Genomic DNA, 24,146 nt, shown 5'->3' with positions numbered 1-24,146 from the left:
TTGCCCCCTATCTCTGGGTGGTTTGGCTTTTCCCAGTCCCTTAAGGGCAAGTACTTTTCAACAGGAGATGACCCGATGGACTGAAGACAGGAGTAAAAAATAAGAACAATTTCAAAAATAAGTAAAACATGGAGTTAGAAGTTTTGGAGGCAGATGTGCAGTTTCAAAAGCACTGAAAGTACATGTAGTCAGTCATTGTCCCATTTTGCAGAATGCAATGGCAAAAGAACAGAGAGATGGGACTTAATTTGATCCTGCATCCAGGCGTGCTTGGACACGCTCAATGTGTGTTAATGATGGAAATGAATACTCTCAGTGGTTGACGTATTGACAGATGAGCACATTATTTAACAGTCCGTTACCTGACATCAAAGTGCTGAAAATACAGGAGATTACCAGTGTTTGGGGATTGAGCCTATATGTACATTTCCAAGTGATAAATTTCGGCAATGTAGTAATTCCTGTTCTTAATTTCTATTTTTCATTTGAAAAAATTTCTACCCAAATGTCAAGACAATAATCTAAATGCATGTAGCCCCTAAGATGATCAAACTAGATTAATACTAAGTAATATTTAAAATTGAACAATCTCTTTGATTACTAGGAAAGACACTTGACTTTTACATGTGTTTGGGTTGATAATTTACTAATTTTGAACAAATCTTACATGAGATTTTAAAAGTAGACTCTTTTAGTTATAAAGCTTTATCATTTGAAAATTTAGAGGATTTAAATGTTTTTACTAATTTTATTTTTCCTGATTTCTCTAACCTGTCCCAGTACCTTCTCATTATCTCCTTACTTGCTTTTAAGCTTTTATTTCTTTGTGCCGAAGTGCCCTTGCTCTTCTCCTTCAGCCATATAAACTCCTCCTGTCCTTGAGAACTGGTTCAAGGTCTCTGCTCCAACTTCTCGTGCCATACCTAGAAAGGCTCCTGTGTACAGAGGCCAGACAGGGCCTTGCTGAGCATTTAATAGGAACCCAATAATACGTGTTGATTGATTGGAGGCTCAGCAGTCAAGGAAGGTGGTTGCACTGGATAGAGTAGCTCTTCATGCTGAGAGACAAAAACAGTGATTTCTTTGAGCAATATTTTGCACATCTCCACATGCATGGAGATAGAGCCCCAGGGAGGTTCTGCTTGCTGGAGCCAGGGGCTGGATAGGACAGCACAGGGCAAGGTGATGGCCATGAAGTTGGTGTTGTGAGGTTTCTGTAAGGTCTGAGTGATAACTGATGAAGTGAAACAGGCAAATACTTCAACAGACGAAGTCTTCACTAAATATTAATACTTCTGTTAATCCTGTGAGAAGGATGATTTTAAAGTCCTCATTAAAAAAAAGGAATACCCATAGGGAAACTTTTGTGACAGCAAGTGATCAAACAACAGCTGTGGGAAATTCAAAGATGTAATTAAGAACAAAGCTAATGTAGTAAATATGTGGATGTGCATTTGTTTAAAACCATGGTCATTAAACAAAATTCACCTTTGTAGAACATTTTGACACAGGTCAGTTTGAGAAAATTTAGTGTCTCAAACAAGCTGAGACTCCTAACATGCCAGGCTCCAGGCAGCAGCCCCTGCTTAAAGGTGCAGTGACTCCCTGCCATATAAAACATAATTTAAACACAATTTGCAATGGTTGAACTTCCTGTTTGATATCTCACCTACTCACTCCTGCCCTTCATTCCTACAGGCATCTATGGACTCACAGTGCCTCACCTTTCGGCAAACTGTTCATATTTCTTTTGGACTTCAAGTCTTTTCCCAACTGATTATCTTCTCCTATGCCTCAGTCCTTATACTGGGGAGATTTATGTCATTGCTTATCTTTAAGATCAGAATTTAGTGCACAGTGAAAATTTCATCTCTCTCACATCCTTTTGTGTTTAGCTTTTGTAGTAGTTTCTCAGGCTCTATTTCCATGCAAGCAAAATTTTAAAATTCTATTTTCCTGGCTTCAATTTACTCCAGTGAAAAGAGCATTTCTCTGTGTTTTGGATTGCCTCGATAACCACTCAATAAGATATTTAAATTTGAAATATGAAGAGATGACAAGTAGAGGTTGTAGAAAGTGTCCATCTTGTGACTGAGCAGCAGGTGGGTATAGGAACACTAAGGAGATCCAGTTTGTTTTCCAGAGGCTTATGTTTCCCAGTGGCAGTGGGGGTCTGGGCAGGCTACTTCACTTGTTGGGGTCTCAGTGTTTTCATCTTTCAATAAAGAATGTGTTTCCTAGCAGGAGACAGATGGCCACTGCACAGGAGTGGTTAAGGAGAGTCAAATGAAGGGACTGTTTACAAAGGTGTGGACAGTTTATTGGCATTCACAAAGGAGGTACAGGTACCACCTAGAAGTACAGGTGCCTTTACCTTACCTTGACCTGAACAGATAGGGAGAAGGGGAAGGGAACATCACGGATAATCTAAAAAGAGAGTTTGAGGAAAGAAAAACAGCCACTGCCACCCGTGTGCAAGCGGTAGAATAAATATTCTGACCTTCTCCCTCTCACCCTCTGCTCTCTTGCCTATGTCTCAAGCAGTAACCGGCAAGGGAGCCTGAATGACAGGTGTGGGGAGGACACCTTCCTGGGAAAGAACACAGGAGAGGAAGGTGGAGAGCAGAAGGGAGACAGATGGGTCAGAGTTGGACAACAGGACACAAAGAAACCTCAACCCAGAGGGTTTTAATTCTACTAGTGGTTCCCAAATGCCAGCCAAGAGAGCCTTGATGTTTTGTGATAACATTTTCACCAGTCAGCAACAAAAGGACAAAAGCAAGATTTACAAAACAATGCTTAAATTTTTCATGAAGCCAAATGTTTTCCATTTAGAGGACAGTCTTTTATTCTGAGATTGTGATTGGTCTATTTTTTGCAGAGTGGATATTTAACAACTGATGGTGGTGGTATATGGAAACTCTTGTATTTTAGCATATTTTTGAGAAAAAAAGAAAAATCGACAGTCCTATGAGAGCTAGGCCTGATTATTTTCATAATTATTTTTGGAAGTTAGTTCTTATGGTTTATGATATCCAAATGCATAAAGTCTTCCACTCTGTTAATTATGAAATAAATGTTGTATCCAGTGGTCTATCCAGAACTATGGCCCATGAAATCCCCTGGACCTAGCACAAAATAAAACTGTACTGTCTATCCAGTTATCTGCCTTAGTAAGATTCCAGGATTCTACTTTTCTAGTACACACACACATACACACACACACACACACACACTCTTACTTCCCTAAAGGTCAGCTTGTGAAAAACTTACTTCTTTTTCATTCTATACCATCACTGATAAGAGAAAAAGGCATTGGAAGGGTACTGTTGACTCTGATTTTAATTTATAAGATTGTTGTTATGGAAGTGGACACGACTGTGTGATATTTGATAGCTTCATAAATAGCTATGACCTACCCAGAACACTTAACATGCCAGCCCTTATTTGAATGCAGTTCAAAGTAATTTAATTCATTTTAGTTCAAAAATATCTATTGAGGGCTATTTGCCAGGTGCTATGCTAAGTAATGGGCAAATAAATAATAACAAGACAGGTATGATTAATACTCTTATAGGAATTCTCTGACCAATACAAAACTTCTGGAATTTGATTTTATGTAAAAATCAGAAGACTGTCAAAAGTTTAGTGCTTATTTAACACTTTTATGCTCATTCACAATATATTGCTCTGTGCTTTACCTTGTTCTTGTCTCTTTGATGAGGATTCTGGTAAATGTTAGGATGTAGTAAAAGGCTGTCATAACCTGTTTTCAAATATTCCAGTTCTATTTCAAATAACATTGCTTTATAGGTTTTCAGAGATCTTGTACAAACAGTATCAATAGGGACCTTGTAAACAATATGCATCTTCCATGGTTTACAATAAAGTTAACAGGGTATGGCCACAAAGAGATCTGAATTTGAGTTCCTATTATGTTACATCTCTTACAGGATTTGTTCTGTGACCTAAAATATCCCTTAACCATTTTGATTTAGGAACATTACAAACTCTTTTGAGAACTTGATAAAACCTGTGGATTCTCTTCCCATGGATACACACACAAACACACAGCACACATGTGCATGGTTTTGTATATACTACTCTTTTCAGTCCTGCCCATGTAAACCAAATTAAGGTTTTATTATTTAAAAGAAATATTATAGTCCATCCATTTTTAGTTTTTATTCTAAAATGCAAAATCTTGATGAATTACAGTATTGACATGCTCATGCCACCTCTATTATAAACTATACAGATGATCAAATGAATAGTCCTCTTTTCCTAGGGAAATGCCCCAAGTTCAGAAGATACATACTACTGTATTTTTTCTTTATGGATAGTACAACAAGCAGTACACCTTTCCAGGGGAGCCTGGGTTTTAGAAATGAAATTTTACAACAACTGGTATTTATTGAGAGGATTTTAAAAAGAGAATATATTTTCTTCCTGATAAAAAAGGAAAATAGGGCTGGGGATTGAGCTCAGTGGTTCCGCTGCCTACGTCGCAAGTGCAAGGACCCAAGTTTGATCCCTGGTACCAAAAAAAAAAAAAAGGAAAATAAACAAAGCAAGGTAATCTCAGTACTAGAAAATACTTGTATTTCTTCAAAAAAAGTATAGGAGAGGGAAAATGGAGAATTAATAGGTAAAAAGTTTCAATTTTACAAGATAAGAAAGTTCAGGAGAATGGTTATGCAACAATGAGAGCAGGCTCAACATTACTGAACTATATAACTTTTAAAAATTTAAATGGTAAATTTTATATGAAATTGATCACAATTTAAGATTTAAAATACTATAACAAGTGAATAAAATGGACATATAATGAAGTAAGAGAATTAGTCTCTATTAAAATGAACTCAACTGTTCTTTACCTAGTTAAAAAGAATATTGTAAGAATGAAGTAGAAAAATGATTGAACATAAAAATTGTAAAATAAAGAGATAAAATAAGGTAATCTTTCTAAAGAAATGATTTCTTTAATTAGAAATGTAATTTGCTTTTAAATAAAGTTTTCAATTAAATGGGGAATAAAATATTGCAAATACCTTTGCCATTTGTAAAGATGATGCTTTGAATAGTTACGACTTGTGTGTGTGTGTGTGTGTGTGTGTGTGTATGTGTGTGTGTGCATGTGCTTGGCAGGATTATTTTCTCACACATTATATAAGAGTCTAGATTTTGAATACTTGACTATATTGACCAACAGTGTTTTCATTATCCCACTGAACCCTAATATTTTAGGAAATACATGTGGAAGGAAGATTTTTCAATTTAGCTCATGAGTGAAGTGATAGAATTTTATTCTCCAAGATGACTGGTTTTTCAAAGTTAATTTTGTTAAATAAATTATTACTGTATATAATCAATGACTAGTTTTATTAAGAGCAGTGTTCAAAGAGATGGTAAGTTATTTTTTTCTGCCAGTGACCTTTAGATTCTAAATAAATCCAAGAAATTTAACTGCAATTTTAAGAATTTCCATATTCCAATGATGTTCCCAGAACTTAGCAAGGAAATTCTTAGCTGAACTTGACGTATCCTGAGAATCATTTTTCCCCTCCCAGCATGGCATTTGTACAGACTCCCTTTATACCAGGATCTGAAGGAGAAATATGTTATGCATCCTTTTGTATCAGATAAAAGTCCAGCAACAATTTCCATAGTACATTCCAATATGATAAGGCAAGCAGAGGACAGATGAGAGGGCTTCCTTTTGCTGTAAATTTCCACTTCTTTTTTTTTTTTTTTTAAGTAGGAAGAATTTATTTTTAAAATTTTTTTTACTTAAATTCTTTTATTGGTACATTTTAGGTATACAACACATTTACATTTCTCATTGGGAACTTGTACCTTTACATGATGCATCTTGGTTCTTATTTTGGGAGGGCTAGGAATGGGGGAAAAAAAAAAGAGAATTTCCACTTCTTTTAAGGCCTGCCAGTCAAATGTCTCTAAAAGGCATGGGCAGAATATCAAAGAAGGTAGAGCGTACACAACAGTAGCTCCTCAGTGAACCCCAATTTTCTCATCTGTGAAAGGAGGCAATTATACCGCAGTTGAGCTCAGAGGAGCCATTTCCTTTGTTTTGCTGTTTTAACTGTGCAGCGTCTTTCCTTATTTAGAGCTTTTCCCATCTCATGAACACTAGCTCCCCAAAGCAGAAGCCAGGAGTTCCCTCTCACACATCATTCGTTGCCAATGTGTAGGCAGATGGCTCAGGCTCCACCAGTCAGACATACCAGCATGAGCCTCCAAAGGAGATGAGAATGATAAGAAAAAGATGCCAAATGGAATGGAATCTGGCCAGGTGAACAGGGCATCATATTTTAAGAGGCTACAATAACACAAGACTTAGAAGTGTGTCTCATACTCAGGGAAAGTGACAAGGTAAATCATTATGTATAATTTAAGAACAAACATATGAACATATAGTTGGTGAGGGCAGTAAGTGGTGGTGAACCTATGGCACGTGTGCCACAGTGGGATGTTTGTATTAATGAAGCTCTAAAAGATTCACCATCCCTGGCCTATGTCCCCCTGACAGCTAACAAGGATTTTTGTTACTTTTGTTACTTTCTTTACTTGTTCCCTTATTTCTTGCTAGACCTGTTTGTTCTTTGGGACTTCCGAGAGAAAGAAGAATTAAAGAACAAGAGAACTGTGGACTAGGGTCAAAGGAAAGTGGTAGCCAGGAAATTATTTACTCTTTAAAGAAAACTTGAGAAAAACTATGTGAGACTGGAGCTTACAGGGAAGGAATGAAAGATTTAAGAAAAAGGTGTCTCTGAAATTTGCCCCACATGCTGTTTAATTAATATGATTTAATCCTCCATATATCATCAGAGTTCATTGGACCCATTTATGGCTTTCTTTTCTGAACAATTCCATTTGTAAAAACTCATATTGCATGACTTTTATCCTTCCCTGATAGCCTGAAAAAAATGAGGATAACATATTTTTATTTATAAAACATAGAATTAAATTAATTTTATCTTAGGGGTGGGGATTTAGCTCAGTGGTTCTGGTGCCTGCCTCGCAAGCGCAAGGTCCCAAGTTCAATGCCCGGTACCAAAAAAAAAAAATTAATTTTATCTTGCAATTTTCATACAGGTCTATTTTCACCTTTTATTAACATAAGATACAATGTGGAAACTTAGTGGTGTTATTTTGTCTAGTATGGAAACATTTTGCTATTTGGTCATTCTAGGAATTACTTACAAAATTATTAGTCAATTATTTCCAGACATGTATTTTTAAAAGATTAAAAAGGAAACAAGAGCCAAGTAAAGATGGCAGAAAACCCTAGGACATTACAATATTAAAATTTATAACCATCCTCCATTTTCTTACTATTGCCAAAGGTATGACAGTATCTTTCAAGAAAGTATAAAAAAGGAGACACCATTTTTTAGCTTTCATTGAGCACAGTTGATAATACAGGATTTTTCTTTTTCTCTTCATAGTTCTGAAAGAAGAAAATTGGCAGAGGAGGACATTTCAGAATTCTTAAACAGATAAAAAGATGAATGTAAAGAGCAGCAGCAGGGACCTTAGGCCAGAGCACGCATCCAATATGCCCCAGCCGCTAATCACGTGACTCTGAGTCCTTGAAATGTGCTTAGTTTGAATTGAAATGTGTTCTACCTATGAAATACACAACAGAGTTTGAAACTTCTCACACTAAATGAGAATGTACGATATCTCACTGACCCTCTTTTATATTGATTCTATGTTGAGATGGCAGTATTTGGGCTATATTGAGTTAAAATATTTAATTTCACTTGTTTGTTTATTTTGTGATACTAGAGATTAAACTAATCGTTTCTCACATGCAAGACAAGTGTTCTACTACTGAGCTATATCCCTAGTGCTTTTTAAAAAGTTTATTTTGAGTCATGGTCTCACTAACTGCCCAGGTGGCTACTAGAAATTTTAAAATTACATATATGGCTTGCTCTTGGTCAGTGTTGTTACAGACACTAATGATGAGAGTATAATTCACCATGTAAATAGACTTCAGATCACATTTTCCTACAGGCTTAGATGAATGTCCTCCAACTCATGAACCAATAAGTGAACAACATATCTCTAAGAACACCAAAGGAAATAGGGTATTCTGGGAGAACTATACAGTATTTTGTGAAAAGCACTTGGACTTTTCTGTTTTCCTAAAAGGATGTGTAATAGCGTTCTTCTCTCATTTGTGGTTATGAGCCGAAAGTTTTACTTGATACAGAGATTTGCTATGTTTAAGTTTTATTAAAATATTATTGCAGAGTTTTCTTGCTATGCCTTTATTCTTCTGAAAATTATTTTTAAAATGACTTAAAAATAAAGTATCAGAAGACTTTGATGCAGGTGGTTAATGATGATGACTATTTTCCTACCATAAGAAAGATTAAGAATTTGGGTTATTTAAAAGTTACCCTGTAACTCTGTAACATTACCTTGTAGACACTAGACCTTTTTGTCTGTCTGTTTGTCCATTTGTTTGTTTTTGAATCACGAACCAGTTCTGACTATTTGGACTATTTGAATCTCAGAATTATATACTGAGTTGTCACAATGAAAACAATTATGGAAGACTTTTTCTAGATTTTCCATTACATGACCCTAATTTAAATGGATATTTATAAGAGATGTTAAAAATATTTTCCTATTATTTGTTTTGAATATTTATAACTGCTCCTCAAATGGGATTCAGGATACAGAATTTTCAGAGACTAAGTTATCTTGTCATCCTGGTGTGTTAGTGTAGAAGTTTATTCAAGGAAAAAGTCAACATTTCAAAGAAGCAAATTAATCACATCTTGGAGAAACCCTTCACTTCTCTGAACTTCACTAAGCACAAATAACATACCACATTAATTGAAATTATCAAACATATTTCAAAATACCCAGTTGACTCTGATACCTGATCTAACATAAATAGTCCCTCTATTGACAAGAAGACCGGGGGCGCTTATTCTCAGCAGCGAGCTTTAGTTTAACCAAACTCTCAAAATAAATTAAGCGATTTATTCACAAAATAAATTAAGTGATTCAATCTGCTGAGACTGAGGGCAGCCAGAGGCTGGCGTCACCCTGGAAAGCCTGCATCCTTGTGCTCTCCACTCCCAGGGCTCCCCAGCTCTCTTAGGCTCTCACTAAGCACCCAGAGGGGCCCTGGAAAAGGGCCACTTACCCGAGGCAAACGCTGGACTCGATAAGTGTCCTAGCTCTTCCGGAGGATATCCTCTCTCGGGGAAACTGTGAACATTTGGAATTTTCAGGCCACAGTAATTGAAACGAGCTTTCAGAGTCAGACTGACTGATTAGACGGCCTCCACACACACTCCCCCCTTGCCCAATCTTGCTCTGATTTAAAACTTCAGCTTTCAGAAGATGAGCAAATTGCCATGAAATTTGATTTTATCCAAAATATTAATAAAACTGCAACTGCAACTGCCTTCAATCTCTAAAAGGATGTGTTTGACTCTGTCCATTTCACAGTTCACCATTTCTTCCCTTCTACACATATAACCTTCTCAGTGTTCCCACCTTCAGAGAAAATCAAGTGTGTCAGCATCTCACAGCACAAACTAGCATGATTTCCCTAAATAATGCCAGTTGTTTGGGACATTTTGCCATTTGAAGGAACCAAGTGGAAAAAATGTCACAGGTACTGATTTACAGACACCCAAATATTTCAGTGTATAAAGATCCTTTGCTCTGCTGACGCCTCTTGGGGGAATTCTGAAAAACATCCTATCTGTAAACAATCTGTTCCAGTGCCACATGTTTTCTAAATGTCTTTGCCTGTTGACATTTAAAAAAAATAAAAGAACACATTTGCATGAAAGCAGGACCTTTTGTTTCTTATACATTTATTCTAGCATAGAAATTAAAAATGAAATAGGTCATCTTGCCCAATTGTCTATGACGGATCATTTTCTAAAGGACACCTCCTAGTCCTTAGGCCAACCTCATTTTAGACTTCTAGATCTTTTTTTTTTTTTTTAATAACCTCTGTTTTCAAGTGAAGGAGAATTTATCATTCAAATGTAAACTTCTGAAGCTAATGTTTTCCTTTATTTTTAATCTGTACTTTTCTTAGGTTTCTTTTTTTTAAGCCTAGTTTTTATATTGCTATACCTGTCTATTAAGACATTGCTGAAATTTCTCCCAGGCATGTCACATGATCTTGATCCCCCAGTCCTTAAAATTGTTTTGGACCATGTGATTTCTTTTGCCAAGAACATGGAAGAGGTGAAGAGTGTAACTTCTGGGTGAAGCTTTCACTGTAGCCCCCCACCCCCAACTTCAACCCCCTTCCTGTGTTATTTAAAGCACAATGATACATTACTAACTTTGATTAATGATTTAAAACTTTCCTCATCAAAGAAAAGAATCTTCTGAAAGACCTCCTAGCATGTTAAAAAAATAATACATGCTTTTTGTGAAACTTTTGTTATAGCAAATACTAAAGGAGAAGCAGAATGCATATGATTCAACACAAATTAAGGTATAGTTTATCTTCCCCAATTTATAAAATCAATATTTTTACCTTTTTTATGGTCTTTTCATAAAGTTGACTTCCTGTACAGTGTGCTATGAATTTGACCTTGCAGATTAAAACCCAAAAGTGCTTCTGTATTTTTGGCACTTAAAATAATGATTCTTTAATTGTTATGAAATAACAACTTGAAAGCTAAATACTTTCTCGGGTTTATAACAAGCCTACTTGTGACAAGTTATGAACTCCGTAATAAATATTCTTGCACTGACAGCATCATACCCATGCTCTTACTTTGGGTTGTGCAGCTCTGCTTCATCAGTTGCATCAAGTACTCTACACTACTCTGTGTGTCCCAGGATTCCCAGGAATAGTTCAGAGAGAACAATCCTGATCCTGTTCCTGTCAAACCCCTTTCTAATAGAATTTTCATTTTTCAAAGTTTTAAATAAGATGATTTATATGCACTAGCTGTTTTCTATCAGAAGAAAAACAGCAGAGAAAAGGTTTAAATAACAGGTCCAAAATAGGGCTAAGATAAATGGGGACCACCTGGCCCCTCAGAAGCAGCTCTAAATTAGCTCTTACTGGATTAGCTTGTGTTTCTACTATCTACAATGAATACTTAATGCTTTGAGCCCTTAACATCTGGAAGCTCCTTAAGCCTCCCTGAATCTCAGTTTCTTAATTTCTAAATTGGTGATAATAGAAGCAAGAGGAAAAGTATCAATGTACTTTTCTTTCTTTCTTTTTTTCCATACCGGGAATCAAATTCAGGACCTTGCGCTTGCCAGGCAGGCTCGGTGCTACTGAGCTACATCTCCAGCCCGGACAAGTATCAGTGTAATAGTGGTGATTCTGGATGCCACTCTCCCATGGGGCTGTGATCTGAGGGACATTGATTTCAATCACTCAATACTATACCTGGGGCTAAGTCCACTTGTTTTATTTCAAATGATACTAATGAAGAGCCACTTCAATGGCTGAAATTTGGTTGCAGGCGCACAGAAAGTAATAAAGCCCAGATTCTACTCTGAGAACATACAGTTTACAAAGGAGCCCAAAAGCTAAAGTAGCAGATAGCACTGCATAAAGGCAAATAAAGAACCAGTGTTTCCAATTTGATGGTAACACAAGGTAGAATGTGTTTAAATCTACTTGGGTGGTCAAGAAATAGCCATGTAATTGAAAAGGTTTTATCCTTCATCTTGATCTTTTCTACCCCAAATAAAAATAATTACTTAAATAATTACTTAATAATTACTTAAAAGACCCACTTGAAATTTAGTGCTTTGTGGTTCACAACAAAATCTGTTTTGCTCAATCTTATGTTCTAAGACTTCTATGAAAGGGATTGTGTGGTGAAAGGAGACACAGTATCTGTGGATACGAGATGGCTTTGAAGTCTAACCCTAACTTCCTCCAGCTAAATGTATGCTTTTAGAAAGGTAAAAAGACAAAAAATAAACCAGAGCCAGTTTCTTCAAGCCCCAGAGCTCCCAACCATTTCAACTGTAAGTTAGAAAGGATAGATTCTGAACTCTAGGCAGCTAATTGGGAGCCCCAGGCAGAAATCCTAAAGGTGGTAATTGGCACCTTGTGCTTTTCAGTGGCTACTGATGGATTAGCATCTTTAGAGGAAAGGGAAATAAGCAGATTGGTACCCAGAAGTCTCCCATTTCTCAGACCCAAAGGTACCCATCACACAGAAAAGTAGTTTTGATATGATCTGGGTGAGAGTCACTCTTTCCTAGGGCAACAAATTCCTAAATAGCAGAATTAAAATAAAAAATTTATCAGGATTTTTTTCTCTATCTGAAAAAAGCAATATAAGATTAAATTATTTTTAGAGGTAGAAGACACAATTTTAATTGAAACTATTTTGCAAATCTAATTTGATTTCCTCTTGACATATTGCTTCAACTTTTAAAACCCTCCTTCTGAAAATTGGTATGGATTTAGGAGCTATGTCCAGGTTACTCTGAGCCAGACTGAACGAACGGCACTGGTTAGATATGTTAAAATTTAAGAAATAATGGTGCAAACGTGAGGTTCTGGATACACATCTCATGAAGGAATCAATTGTTTTGAGCCAGTGATATTGGTGGGATGTGAGTGGAAGACAGAACTACCAAACATCTAAAGAAACAGAGCCAAGTCCCCTGGCCTGTAGGGGAGCTTATTTGAATACTATCAATTCCAAAGCACTATACTCCTCTATATTTCTTTTCTTTCTTTCTTTCTTTCTTTCTTTCTTTCTTTCTTTCTTTCTTTCTTTCTTTCTTTCTTTTTTTGAGACAAGGTCTCACTATGTAGCCTAAGCTGGCCTCAAACTCAAGACTGATTCTCCTGCCTCAGCCTCCTGAATGCTGGGATTACAGGCTTGTACCACCACACCCAGCTTTTACTCTTGTTTATTTCTAAGCACTTTGTCAGCCATTTTCATATCTAAATATATTATTTGAGGTAGATTAAGTTAGCTTTTCCTTATTTTATAGATGAAAATAAGACTCAAATGTTTCAAAAGACAGTATCATCCCACAGCTTTGCAGGTGACAAATTTGGGCCTGATTCCAAGTTTTTTGAATCCCAGTCCTGTCTACACCCATACTGAATGTGCCTGATCTTATATGAATCCTAATTCTATGACCTTCCTTTTGTACCACACCATTGCTACCTTAGAGCTGAAAGGATTGTTCCAGAAATGTATCTGCCTGGAATCTAAGGACTGAAAGATTGTTCCAGAATGTTTCTAGGTAGAGTGCTAAAACTGAACCTCAGGGAATACTGACTATTTTAAGGGAAAGTTTCAAATGTCTATGAAAAGGAACTAGTACAGTGAGCCTCCATATATCCATCAGGCAACTTCAACACTTCTCGACAACCCTCACTGTTTCACCTTTGCCAATGGAGGGGCCCAGAAAGGGTTCGAGTAGTCAAAACCCAGCTTTCCCTGGGCATCAAAAAGCTCATGGAAAAGGAAAGACTCAAGGATAAGAGCTCTGTGTGTCATCAGCTGACTTGAAAGAGAATTAACAATATCTGGAATAGGCCATGATTTAAACCCAGACTAAACTAAATTACGTAAGGTACTGGATCTGTATTCCAGGATGTCCTCATTTACAAGAAAATGCTACAAAATGGCCCAAGATGCCCTCAATATGGTGAGGCCACAGAGAGCAGTGTGGCATTCCTCACGTGTCAAAATGGGAAAGACAACCCCACCCCACACCTAAGTTCCTAGTACCCCAGGAGCAGCAGCATTGCACTGCTGCTCCACTCATTCCACCTGTCTTCTGCTTAGGAAAGAGCATTTCCTGTTTTATTTTAAAATGTTTACTTACTAGTAAAATGTGGAAACAAAATGAGACCAAAAAAATGTCAATATTCATTAAATTAAATACCGGTTTCACTAACTGTACTTTTTTCTTTTTTTGAAAAAAAACACAAATCATACGAAGTTTCTTTCTTACCAGTACTTCATCATTTGGTTGTACATCTGACTCTGAATTTTCAGGCTGCATGCTGAAAAAAAGTAAAGTTTAGAATTCCAAAATTTATTTCAGACATGCACACACATTTCACATCAAATAGATTGTTACACTGTAACATGTAAGACACATTTTTTTCAACTATTTCCTCTAAATGTCAATTTCTATTATTTCAAAAGGAAATAAAAATAATGGAATGCAAACTTTACTCCAAGAAGATAAAATAGACTTTAAAGGCCCTCTTGAGAATAACCAGTCTCAACAGTACAATCTGTTCTGAAAACCTGCAGAATCTCTTGTTTCAATTTAAAAAAGAAAAAGGAAAGAGAGAAAAACATTATTCTATGAAACAAGACTCAGAGAATTCTTATTTCCTCCACTGTTTTCTTTCTCTGTCCCTCTCTTTCTGGATCATTCTCTTATAAACATGTTATTATTGCAGCTTGAACCTTCTTGCTCCTTTAGTTTCTGCTTGCTTATCTGACCACCTCCACAGCAAAACTATATTTTCACTGCCTCCAATTCTTCCCTTTTTTTGGCCAAAGCCACTCCAATCAATCTCTCAGTAGTACCACTCCACAGGAACTGCACTTGGTAAGTTCACCGAAGAGCTTCACAATTACTGTCTCCAGTGGTCGTCTTGCTTCAGTGTTTTTGACATGATTCATCATTCCCTCTGAAATACTTTCATCATGGATTGGAGCTATAACTCAGTTGGCAGAGTTCTTTCCTTGCATGCATTAAGTCTGGGTTTGATCCCCAGCATTGCAGAAGAGAAGGAAAGAGAGAGAGAGAGAGAGAGAGAGAGAGAGAGAGAGAGAGAGAGAGAGAGAGAGAGAGAGAGAGAGAGAGAGAAGGGAGGGAGGGAGGGAGGGAGAGAGAGAGAGAGATTGAGATTCTTCACTTGGCTCCCAGGGCATCCCAAAGCCCTAGGAATATTTTCTTCACATCTTATCATTTACCTTATTATTCTTTCCATTTTTGCTAAAAAATCATCTTCTTAGTGGGATGTGCCATATCTTATTGGGAAATGCCATAAAACTGAACCCTTCACCTCTTAACCTAGTTTATTTTTCTCTATAGTATTTGCCATTTTCAAACATACTACATATATATTTTGCCCATTTATTATATTTATAGTGTTTCTTTCAACTAACAGGGTAAACTCCTTGAATCTAGAATATTTTTTCTCATGTTTTTGATACTTCTACTCTCATCTTGAAGGGAGATAAGATGGTCAGTAAATATTTGTTCAAAAAGCAAACAATTTAATAAACTTCATAGATTTAGTAGCTTTCACTCTATTGTTATCAACTAATAAGTTTCACTTTAAAATCCCAAGGTGTTTTCTATCCCACTGTCTCCCAAAGGAATATTAATTTCTATATTTCTATACATGGATCTCAATTTAGCCACTTTTCCAAAAATGTAGAACCACTTAAAAAACCACTGGTGAATACTAGTGATTTCTGAACAAAATTAATGAAATTCTCAGTGCAAGAAGACATTGAATTCTAAGAGATATAATTGTTTTTCTTGCATCATCTTGAAAGCAGCAAAACCCCGTAAATGTTTTCTACTTGACAGTATCTCTTTATTATGAATTAGAAAACAACATGAAAGTTTTGTGCAAACCAGCAAATTTCTTTGAAGGACCTTAATAAAGCAGGTCTTCTTACTTCCAAAATAATCATATCTTCTATAAGTATGCATCACAAAATTATTTTACCAAACCATATTACCCATTGGTTCCAGAATATGTGTTTATACTTTTCAAAAGTGATTTCCTCCAATCAGAAGATTCATGCTCTCTTCACTGTACGTTGAGATTTTGCCATTTCTTTACAACATAACCTTAATATTTTCCTGGATTTCTTTGACCCTACCAATCAGAAGGCTATCTTGCCTCTGTATTTCATCAGCAGGTTTTGGATATCAGTCTCATATCCTTTATTATGTTTCATAATGTAGACAGTTATTTGTCTAACTGTGTTTTTGCATTTTTCTCAGTGATACATTCATAGAGAACAAGGACTGTGATTTCTTTACTTTTTATTCTCCCAGTGACATGCCAAGAAAGAAAGTCAATCACTGAATGAAGCCAAGCAAAACAAAACATTGTGCATATAAGACTCTTAAGTACATACTCAGATATGTCACAAATGCACCACCGAAAGTATTATTTGTAACTATGTTTTTAAAATAATGACTGAAACAAAACTACTCATTTAAAATGAGGGTGCTTTGGCTACCTGACAATAATATTTAAATGTCATGAGTCATGGTCTCAGAGTAACCATAGTAACAATATACACAGAGAAAGCATCTTGTACAATAATTAAGGAAAGGTTTAGAAAGTCTAATAGCCTTGAGATAAAATGAATTAGAATTAACAAATGTGTTTATGAAGATGTATTTTGCAATGTTTTCTTATTTCAAGGTTAATGGAGAAATTGGAAATCTACTTTAAATTTCTATTGTTAGGAAGTAATAATATGACATAAACCTTACAGCAGTATTTTTTCAATGTTTTATAAGAATATAAGGATTTTCTTTCTTTTAGTGAAATATCTTTCTATCTGATTTCTAAACTTTTATTCCATACTTTTCATGCTGAATTGGAATAGTAATTAGCACTTAGCCCAAGTGAATAAATTATTTTAATGAAATTGATTTGAAAATAAGCTATTGAGCATCCAATTCTTATAGCAGAGGATTTCCTGAGAAAAATGCCTTTTCATTCCCTAGGTTAATTGCATACAAGCCTAATTCTCTCTTGCTTAGACGATTTAAGAAGTTCCCATTCAGTTTATGTAAACTGTGGAGAAGGTCTATCTCAAGGGCATGAGAAGAAAGGGGGCAGGGTAGGGGAGCAAAAAGTCTACTTTGTTCCTGCTCAGAAGTGTAGGAACTAAACTAAACCCACCTCAGGATCAAGAAAAGTAGTATAATACTCCTTCTGCCCATCACAGACGCCTGCTTTCTCCCTGCACAAAATGCATGGCTCCATGGGCCAGGAAGACAAAAACATTAATGGTAATTTATAATGAGAAGTGTCCTGCTTATTGACTTGCTTCCCTACTGGTTGTACACTGTGTTATTCATGTCAAGGTTGTTAATCATGTCAAAGTTGTCAATCATGGGATGTTTTTCCTCCATTTGGCAACATTATGTTGGTCTCTCCAATTGTCTGCACATTGACATATTATCTTTTTAGGTGATTTGTTAGGGGCAATTAAATAAAGGAGTATTTGCTAAGTTTCATTTTCTTTAACAGACAAAAAAGTCCTTTTTCCCTCCTAAAGATCGTTCATCTTTTGAGAGTCATGGACTTTTTGCATATAGAAATGACAGTTTCCATCAAATGTCAGAAGATTCATGAATTTTCCATAACATCCTTGGACCACAGACACAAGGTTAAAAACAAATTTCATACATTCACATAAGGAAACTATGTTTTAAGACTGAACAAGGTAGATCCACGGATGCAGGTGAGCACTTCAGACAATATTCATCTCCAAAGACAGAGTGGAGCACAGCTGTCCATTTCCACATTTGAAGAGGAAAGAAGTATTGAGTCAACCAAGAAGTTTTCCAGTGACTGTCTGTACATGAGTTATACTTTAATACTTGTAGCCAGGGTTGACTTGGATCTTTAATTTGGGGAACTTGGAGAGAATGAATGACCCAGCTTTGATGGAGACATTGCATATCAGTGATTCTGGAGAGGGCTGGCTCAGCATCCTAGCCCTTCTCACTAGTAAAATGGTTGGAGTGGGTAATTGTGTAATTTTGAGAAGTCCATATGAAGGACATTTTATCCATCCAACAAATATTTACTGAACCCTAGTATGTGTCAGGCCCTGCCCTATGATCTGGGAAGACTGCCTCATCCAAAGAAAAGTTCACTCTCCAGGAAAGGACAAAGTCTGTTTAATGTTTTCCCACGGACTTTAAAGGAAAGTTATGTTTGAAGTACTGAGTGAAGGCTACTTTGTCTAGAAATTCTCACGGGTTATTTTGGGACAAGAGGAGCTGGAAACTCACCTGTAGTTCTCTGTGTTTTCAGAATATGGGACTACAGAGTTCATGCTGTAACATTCTCCCATCTCTAGTTAGGCCCGCTGGGATTTCCTGTCCTTTGGACAGACCTTAATTTTCCTTAGTCGTTAGAGTTTTAGAATCCTTGATACTACTTGGCTGTCCCTTGTTGCTAGGCAACCACAATGGTAGGAATAGTTAACTTCCCAAAGAAAAAGAGAGAAAAAAAAAAGCTCAGTTGCAAAGCCACAATAACCCCTCAAAGCATCTCCAAATCAGATCCAGGCATGAGACTGGATGAAGAATTATCACATCATCATCATTTTTGGAAAACCCATTCAAAGTGGAACGGGGGAAGTAAGTTTGTGCTCAAACCAGGGTATGTTTATATCTAGAATCAATGCTGAAAAAACATTCATCCCACTGATATCTGAAATGGGTGCATGAACAGACCTACAGGCAAGGAATAGATCCCTCACTGTTATAATCTGCTTTCCCTGAGGCCCATAGGCCCCAGACAGAAGACCCATAGGTCCCAGACAGAAGACCCATAGGCCCCTGGGACATGTTCTAATTCAAGCTTTGTTCCCAACACAGGATGGCAGAGGAGACATACTGTAGTGATTACTGGTGTTCTGCTCACTGTCACCATTTATCTGTAGCCAGTACAGCATGCCTGTTGGTTTTCTGAAGTTATCAGCCTCTTTCTCCCAGCCACTTACTATATCTCTCCCTAGGGGCATTTGTGGACCGGGTTGAGGTATACCTACTCCATTTCCTGCTCTGGAATGAAATATAGGTAAGAACTCCGCAGTTCATAGATCAAAACCAAAATCCTTCTGGGTTTTGACCCCTAGGTCCTGAACTCATGCAGCCCACTCACATAACCCATAATGAAATAAATTAGATTGGTGTAACACCAGTTTTTCTAACCACAGAATGTTTCTAGGATTGGAGCATGTAGATAAAATAATTTCAATAGTAGAAATAAGGAACAGTTGGAACTTATCAATTAAAAAGTAAAATTATTATTTACTTCTCCAATATTAATTCAAGATACCCAGCTCTTTGGTAAAACAACCCTATGAATAAAGTACTGTGAGCAGTTGGTGTTCTTGGAGAAAAAGCCAAAACTGCCTAAATAAGTGTATACAAACAGATTAGTTGTTTGTATAACTAATGGCCTTGTAGTTGGCCATTAAGGCTAGTTAGCAGCCTACAAAGTATCAGAAAATCATCTCATTTCCCTATGTTTTAGTTTTCTTCCTTTTAAATAAGAACCACTTGAATGATATCTGTTTTCTCCTCCAGATATACCATTCCATTCTGCTTCCTTATCTCATTTTACTGCAAACCTAGAGAGTGGATACTTCACTGGATTTTAGAGGAATGTACAGATATTCACTGTGTAGTTGGTTTATAATATTTTATGAAAATGAAGTCATCTCAAAAATGGCTGGTGAAAGGCACTGTGGGCACTAATTATTCATAATGGCTATTAATCTTATCATACATCTCACTGATCAAAAAGATAGGGAGAGAGATATGACTGGTATAAAAATAGACTTTTAAAAAGTCCCTGAAAAACAAATTGACTTTCCCATTTTCACTGCTTAAAGGAATGCTACATGGGAAGAATTTCAGATGGAGAGAGTTAAGAAATTTTCAGGTTTACTGAAGATAAATTAGTCTACAAAATTCTAGACTGAAAAAGCTAACTAACAAATTAATGGTATTGCTCTTTTATGATTAAATGAAGTACAATTATTTAAAGAATGAAAATCATTCAAATAATCTTAAAGTTGAACTGAATTTTAGAAAACTACATCTTTCTAAGTCTAAAGGAAAAAAGGAACATTATAACAAAACTTCTAGAAATATGCTATATAAATCATTGACACTGCCACAGTTAATATTTTTTAAACTGAAAAAGCATTCTTGGCTTAGAGTGGTGCTTATAAACTATTACATACAATTAAAAATCTTGCTTTATGGCTTATCATATATGTATTTTTTTATAGAATCACACATATGCATATAACCAGGAGGTTTAGAAAGTATGCACATTTTATGTTTTCTTGTTAATACTTATCAGGATGTTGTATCAAACTCAGATAAATACATATTAATAGGATCATAAAGGAGGGTAGGAGATAAAAGTATAGCAATGAGGAAAGAGCATGATAGAAAAGATTGATAATGAGGTAGTACAGTTGAGGTGGGGAGAGAAAGCCACGGTAGATGCATTTGGAGTCTGTTTGGTTGAGTTCTCCACTCATCTTTTATTCGTTTATTTTTTATTTCATTCTTCAAATGTTTCCTGAAAGCCCATTGTGTGCCAGACATGGTGTGAGACAGGAGCAAACTTGACACTGTGACAGCCCTCGTGGAGCTGATCATTCTATCAGGGTTATTGTTCTAGTAGGCACAACTGTCCTATTAGGAGAAAATGAAACAGGTCTTGGATTTCAAAAACACTCCTCTAATTTAGGAGGTCAAAAGTACTTAAAAAACAACTAAATCCAAGCTAACGGAAGCATCTCCCAGGTGTTACTCCTGAGGAGGTATGCTCTTGCGGCCCCCATTCAAACAGCTGAGCTGCAGAAGTTCACTTTGTTCTCATTGTGGTGAATACGAGGTATCTGTATCTGTGTCTGAGATCCTGGGTAAGTGTGCCTGTGGCAGTGGAATAGAACAGGAGAGGAGAAATATGATAGAGAAGCCAAAATAACTGAGAAAACAAGTACACAGATCCAGCCATGCACTACAACCAAAATATCTTCTAGCTGATTGCAAAAGCTTTCCTTTTGTTTTGCCTAAGAATTAGCTCATTTGTCCTTGATTTTTTGTCTTCTTCCCTGTGTTTTTGATTGCTTGACACAGTGGGTCTAATTATCTCCAGGCTTCCAGCTTTTTTTAATGGAGATAGATGTTTATCTATGTGAGCAAGGAGATTTTACCCCTTTGGTCATAAAGTCTTCCCTTGGGAAACAGAGATGAGACTGAAATTTTTTAATTAATGAGTAGGAATGTAAACTTTTCATGTATAGCTTATTTAGGACAGGAAAGAGACATTCCTTCTTCTGTCTTACTGTTCCTTACTTCAGGGAGCATTTGTCCCTGGCAGGATTTAACTTTCTTGTGAGAAATCTCTCTCTCCCTTCATATTTACCTATGGATAGACAGTAAATTCAGATACCAAGCTCCCACCTGTATGACTGAGTTGGGGACAGTCCCTATCCAACAAAGGATTATAAGATATTTGAACTTGTCTATTCAGCAACTGGATCCAGGGACCTTGAATCTCAAGCATTTGCAACTTTAGGTGTCCCTTTGCTTATTTAGTTATCTCACAAATATTTACTAGGGTCCTGCTACATAGCAGGAATTTTTCTGGATGCTTGTGTTACATTGGAAAAGCAAGAAAAAGCTACTGATCTCATGAAGTTCATGTTTTGGTAGAGACAATCAAACATATAGGGAGTATTGTTCAGGATACAGACAAGTGCTGTAAAGAAAATAAAACAGCATAAAGAGACTAGGAACAGGAGGTGACATAGAGCTAAGGTGTGAATGACAAAAAGAACCACTTGCAGGAAAGGGTTCTGGGCAGGGATTTAATCCCAACATCATAAAAACATGCCATTAAAAGACAGACAAATCTCACATCTTCCTGCATTTCCCTGCACAGAAAAATTCTTGAATCTATAGCTTCTTTTTCCTATTTTCTCTTCAATCTTTTCCCATGAAATACAGAGTCCCCTGAAATAGTCATTATTGGGGTCCTCACTAGCTGTTTTGTCTACAGTGCATTCTAACCCAATTCTTCCTGGAGTGGTTTCTCCACATTCCTAACCTTAAGTTAGTCTTCTGCTGATTCTAAGAGGCTCGATATGTTTCCAGTTAATTCCCCACCTTTTCTTTTCTTAGCCAGAATTTTTTTTGATTGCTTTCAACCCATAGGGTCTACTTTGTACACTTCCATTTTCCATAGCATTGTTGATGTTTACCTAGAAAAGAGTTGTTCAAGTTCAGGCTAATTCTCATTTATCCTTTTGCTTACATTCACTGTTTTCTTAAAATGTGACTATTATATTGGTGAATACCTTTTTATGTTTCCCCTGTGACTGATTTTTCTTTTACATATTTCATTTCCCAAGAGTGGGTCACTCATACAATTGAGAACATCTATTATTATCTTTATGCCTATCACAATGCAAGATTCTAGAGATAGATGTGATTCCAAACAGTCATGATTTACGAGATTATTTGTTAGACTATATACTTGCTGTGAAATTTCTCTTTCAGGTTATTTCTACAGTTAATATAAATATTATTTATGTCTCTTGTAATGCTCTGCTAATCAAAGTTCTGTAGAAACTATGACCATTATTCCCTAATTATTTATCTAATAAATATTGTAGCAATCCATTAGCTAGAAAATTAAATATAATTTCTCCAAATATTGTATTTTCATTTCTTCAATAACTTTCATATACTCTTAATAGAGAATTTAGGGTCAAACAAGTAAAAATGAACTAGATAAAAACAGGGACCTATAAGAAGCAATTTCTCAGAAAAGTCATCTTCTCTGCTAGGATTTTTTCATTCTCATAGTAAAGTGAGTGATCTTTGATGGACGTTGTACTGTGAAAGACACTTTCACTTACAAATAACAGAAAAGCCAGCCTGTAGTAATTAACACATAAGAGAATTTACTGACTCATGTGGATAGAAGGTTCAGAGGTTAAAAATGCTTCAAGGTTAATCAGCAGTGCTACTGGTAGACGATATCTTTCCATCTTGCCATTCTTCCATAAACAATGGTATCTACTTCTGAAGGCTGCTTTTCTCATAGGCATAGAATGGCTGCCAGCACTAACCAGGTCTACTGTACAAGTGACTTTGTTCTTAGCCCAAGGGAGAGAAAGAGGATTGACTTCCTGACCGTAGAATAAAAGTCCTGTGTTCTTCTCATTAGACAATCCTAAGTAGCTAGATCACTACCAAAAAGGAAGTGTTGATTGTTGTGAATCTGAAATATCTGCCTGCCTCAAATCAATGTAGCAGTGGGAAAAGAACCATCAAATTCTACCCTTAGGGCTCAGTGGAATCAATTCCTCCCCAATTCTATGGCTACTAAATAGTGTGGAAGAAGGAAGTATATCTGGAAGGTTCTAAGGCCATCAAATGCAAGTAAATATTTTCATATAATTCATATATATTTATTATTTTATTAAGTCATAATTAATAATTATATCATACTAATATAGGATATTGCCATATATATTATTTTCATATATTTCCATATTATTTAAACTGGAAAACCATTTAATAAGATTTACTATTACAACCATTGCAGTGATTTTTATCTCTGTATTTCTATTCTTTCTTAATGAGGTATTATATACCAGTGAGGAAAAAAGTTAGTAAGAGAGAGGAGAACACTTAAAATTTTTATCTGAAGAAAAATTTGAGAATGCATTTTAGATAAAACTATAAAATTAAAAAAAACAGTGGGCCCAGGCACACAGGCCACATCCAGAGGCCCTCCCAGATATCGTTAGTAAGTGCACACAGACTCCAGGACTCTGGCCAGAAGCCCATGTGGACAACAGTAGTGTGGGTGCCCAGATCCCAGCCAGGGCCCTGCCCAGACACCAGCAGCTGGGGTGCACTGGCCCCAGCCAAAGGCCCACCTGGAAAACAGTTGCACAGGTGTGCAAGTCACAGACAAAGGCCTGCCAAGTTACCATTGGTAAGTGCTTGCCATTCCCCAGAAGCCTGCTCAGACACCAGCAACTCAGGTGCACAGACACCAAACAAAGGGTCTCCCAGACAACAGCTACACAGGTGGGCAGGTCCCAGCCGGAGGTATGCCCAGATACCATCCTAAATATGCACAGAACCCATCCAGAACCCTGCCCAGATAACAGTGCAGCACAGGGATCCAGAAGGCCACCATTCTGAACCCAGGAATTGGCACAATGGTGAGCAGCAGAGAAAAAGCCTCTCTGAGGTTTACTGAAAATTGAAGCCTAGTGGGTGAGCAGAGTCACCTCAACAATTGTGCATCAGGCTCTGGTGAAATGAGAAGACACACAAACAAGACT

The 24,146-nt window shown here is 36.6% G+C and overlaps 1 protein-coding gene across 1 annotated transcript in view; it reads right to left on the bottom strand.

Moving 5' to 3' along the window:
- Positions 1 to 18,199, bottom strand: part of Ccdc192 (coiled-coil domain containing 192) — a 109,607-nt gene extending 91,408 nt beyond the window's left edge. The window contains exons 1-2 of the mRNA XM_087180561.1: positions 18,040 to 18,199; positions 13,975 to 14,026 (exon numbers count right to left, since the gene is read on the bottom strand). Coding sequence (XP_087036687.1) covers positions 13,975 to 14,026; positions 18,040 to 18,101 — 114 coding nt within the window. The 5' untranslated portion in view covers positions 18,102 to 18,199. The remainder of the gene's footprint in view (positions 1 to 13,974; positions 14,027 to 18,039) is intronic.
- Between the last annotated feature and the right edge of the window lie 5,947 nt (positions 18,200 to 24,146).

The sequence above is a fragment of the Heterocephalus glaber genome, unplaced genomic scaffold, assembly GCF_053883595.1.
Source record: "Heterocephalus glaber isolate CG9 unplaced genomic scaffold, H.glaber_assembly_v1.0 deba00001463, whole genome shotgun sequence".
In the NCBI taxonomy this organism is placed as follows: domain Eukaryota; kingdom Metazoa; phylum Chordata; class Mammalia; order Rodentia; family Bathyergidae; genus Heterocephalus; species Heterocephalus glaber.
The sequence above is the reverse complement of the archived record's forward strand: the minus strand, read 5'-3'. Positions and strand labels throughout refer to the sequence as shown.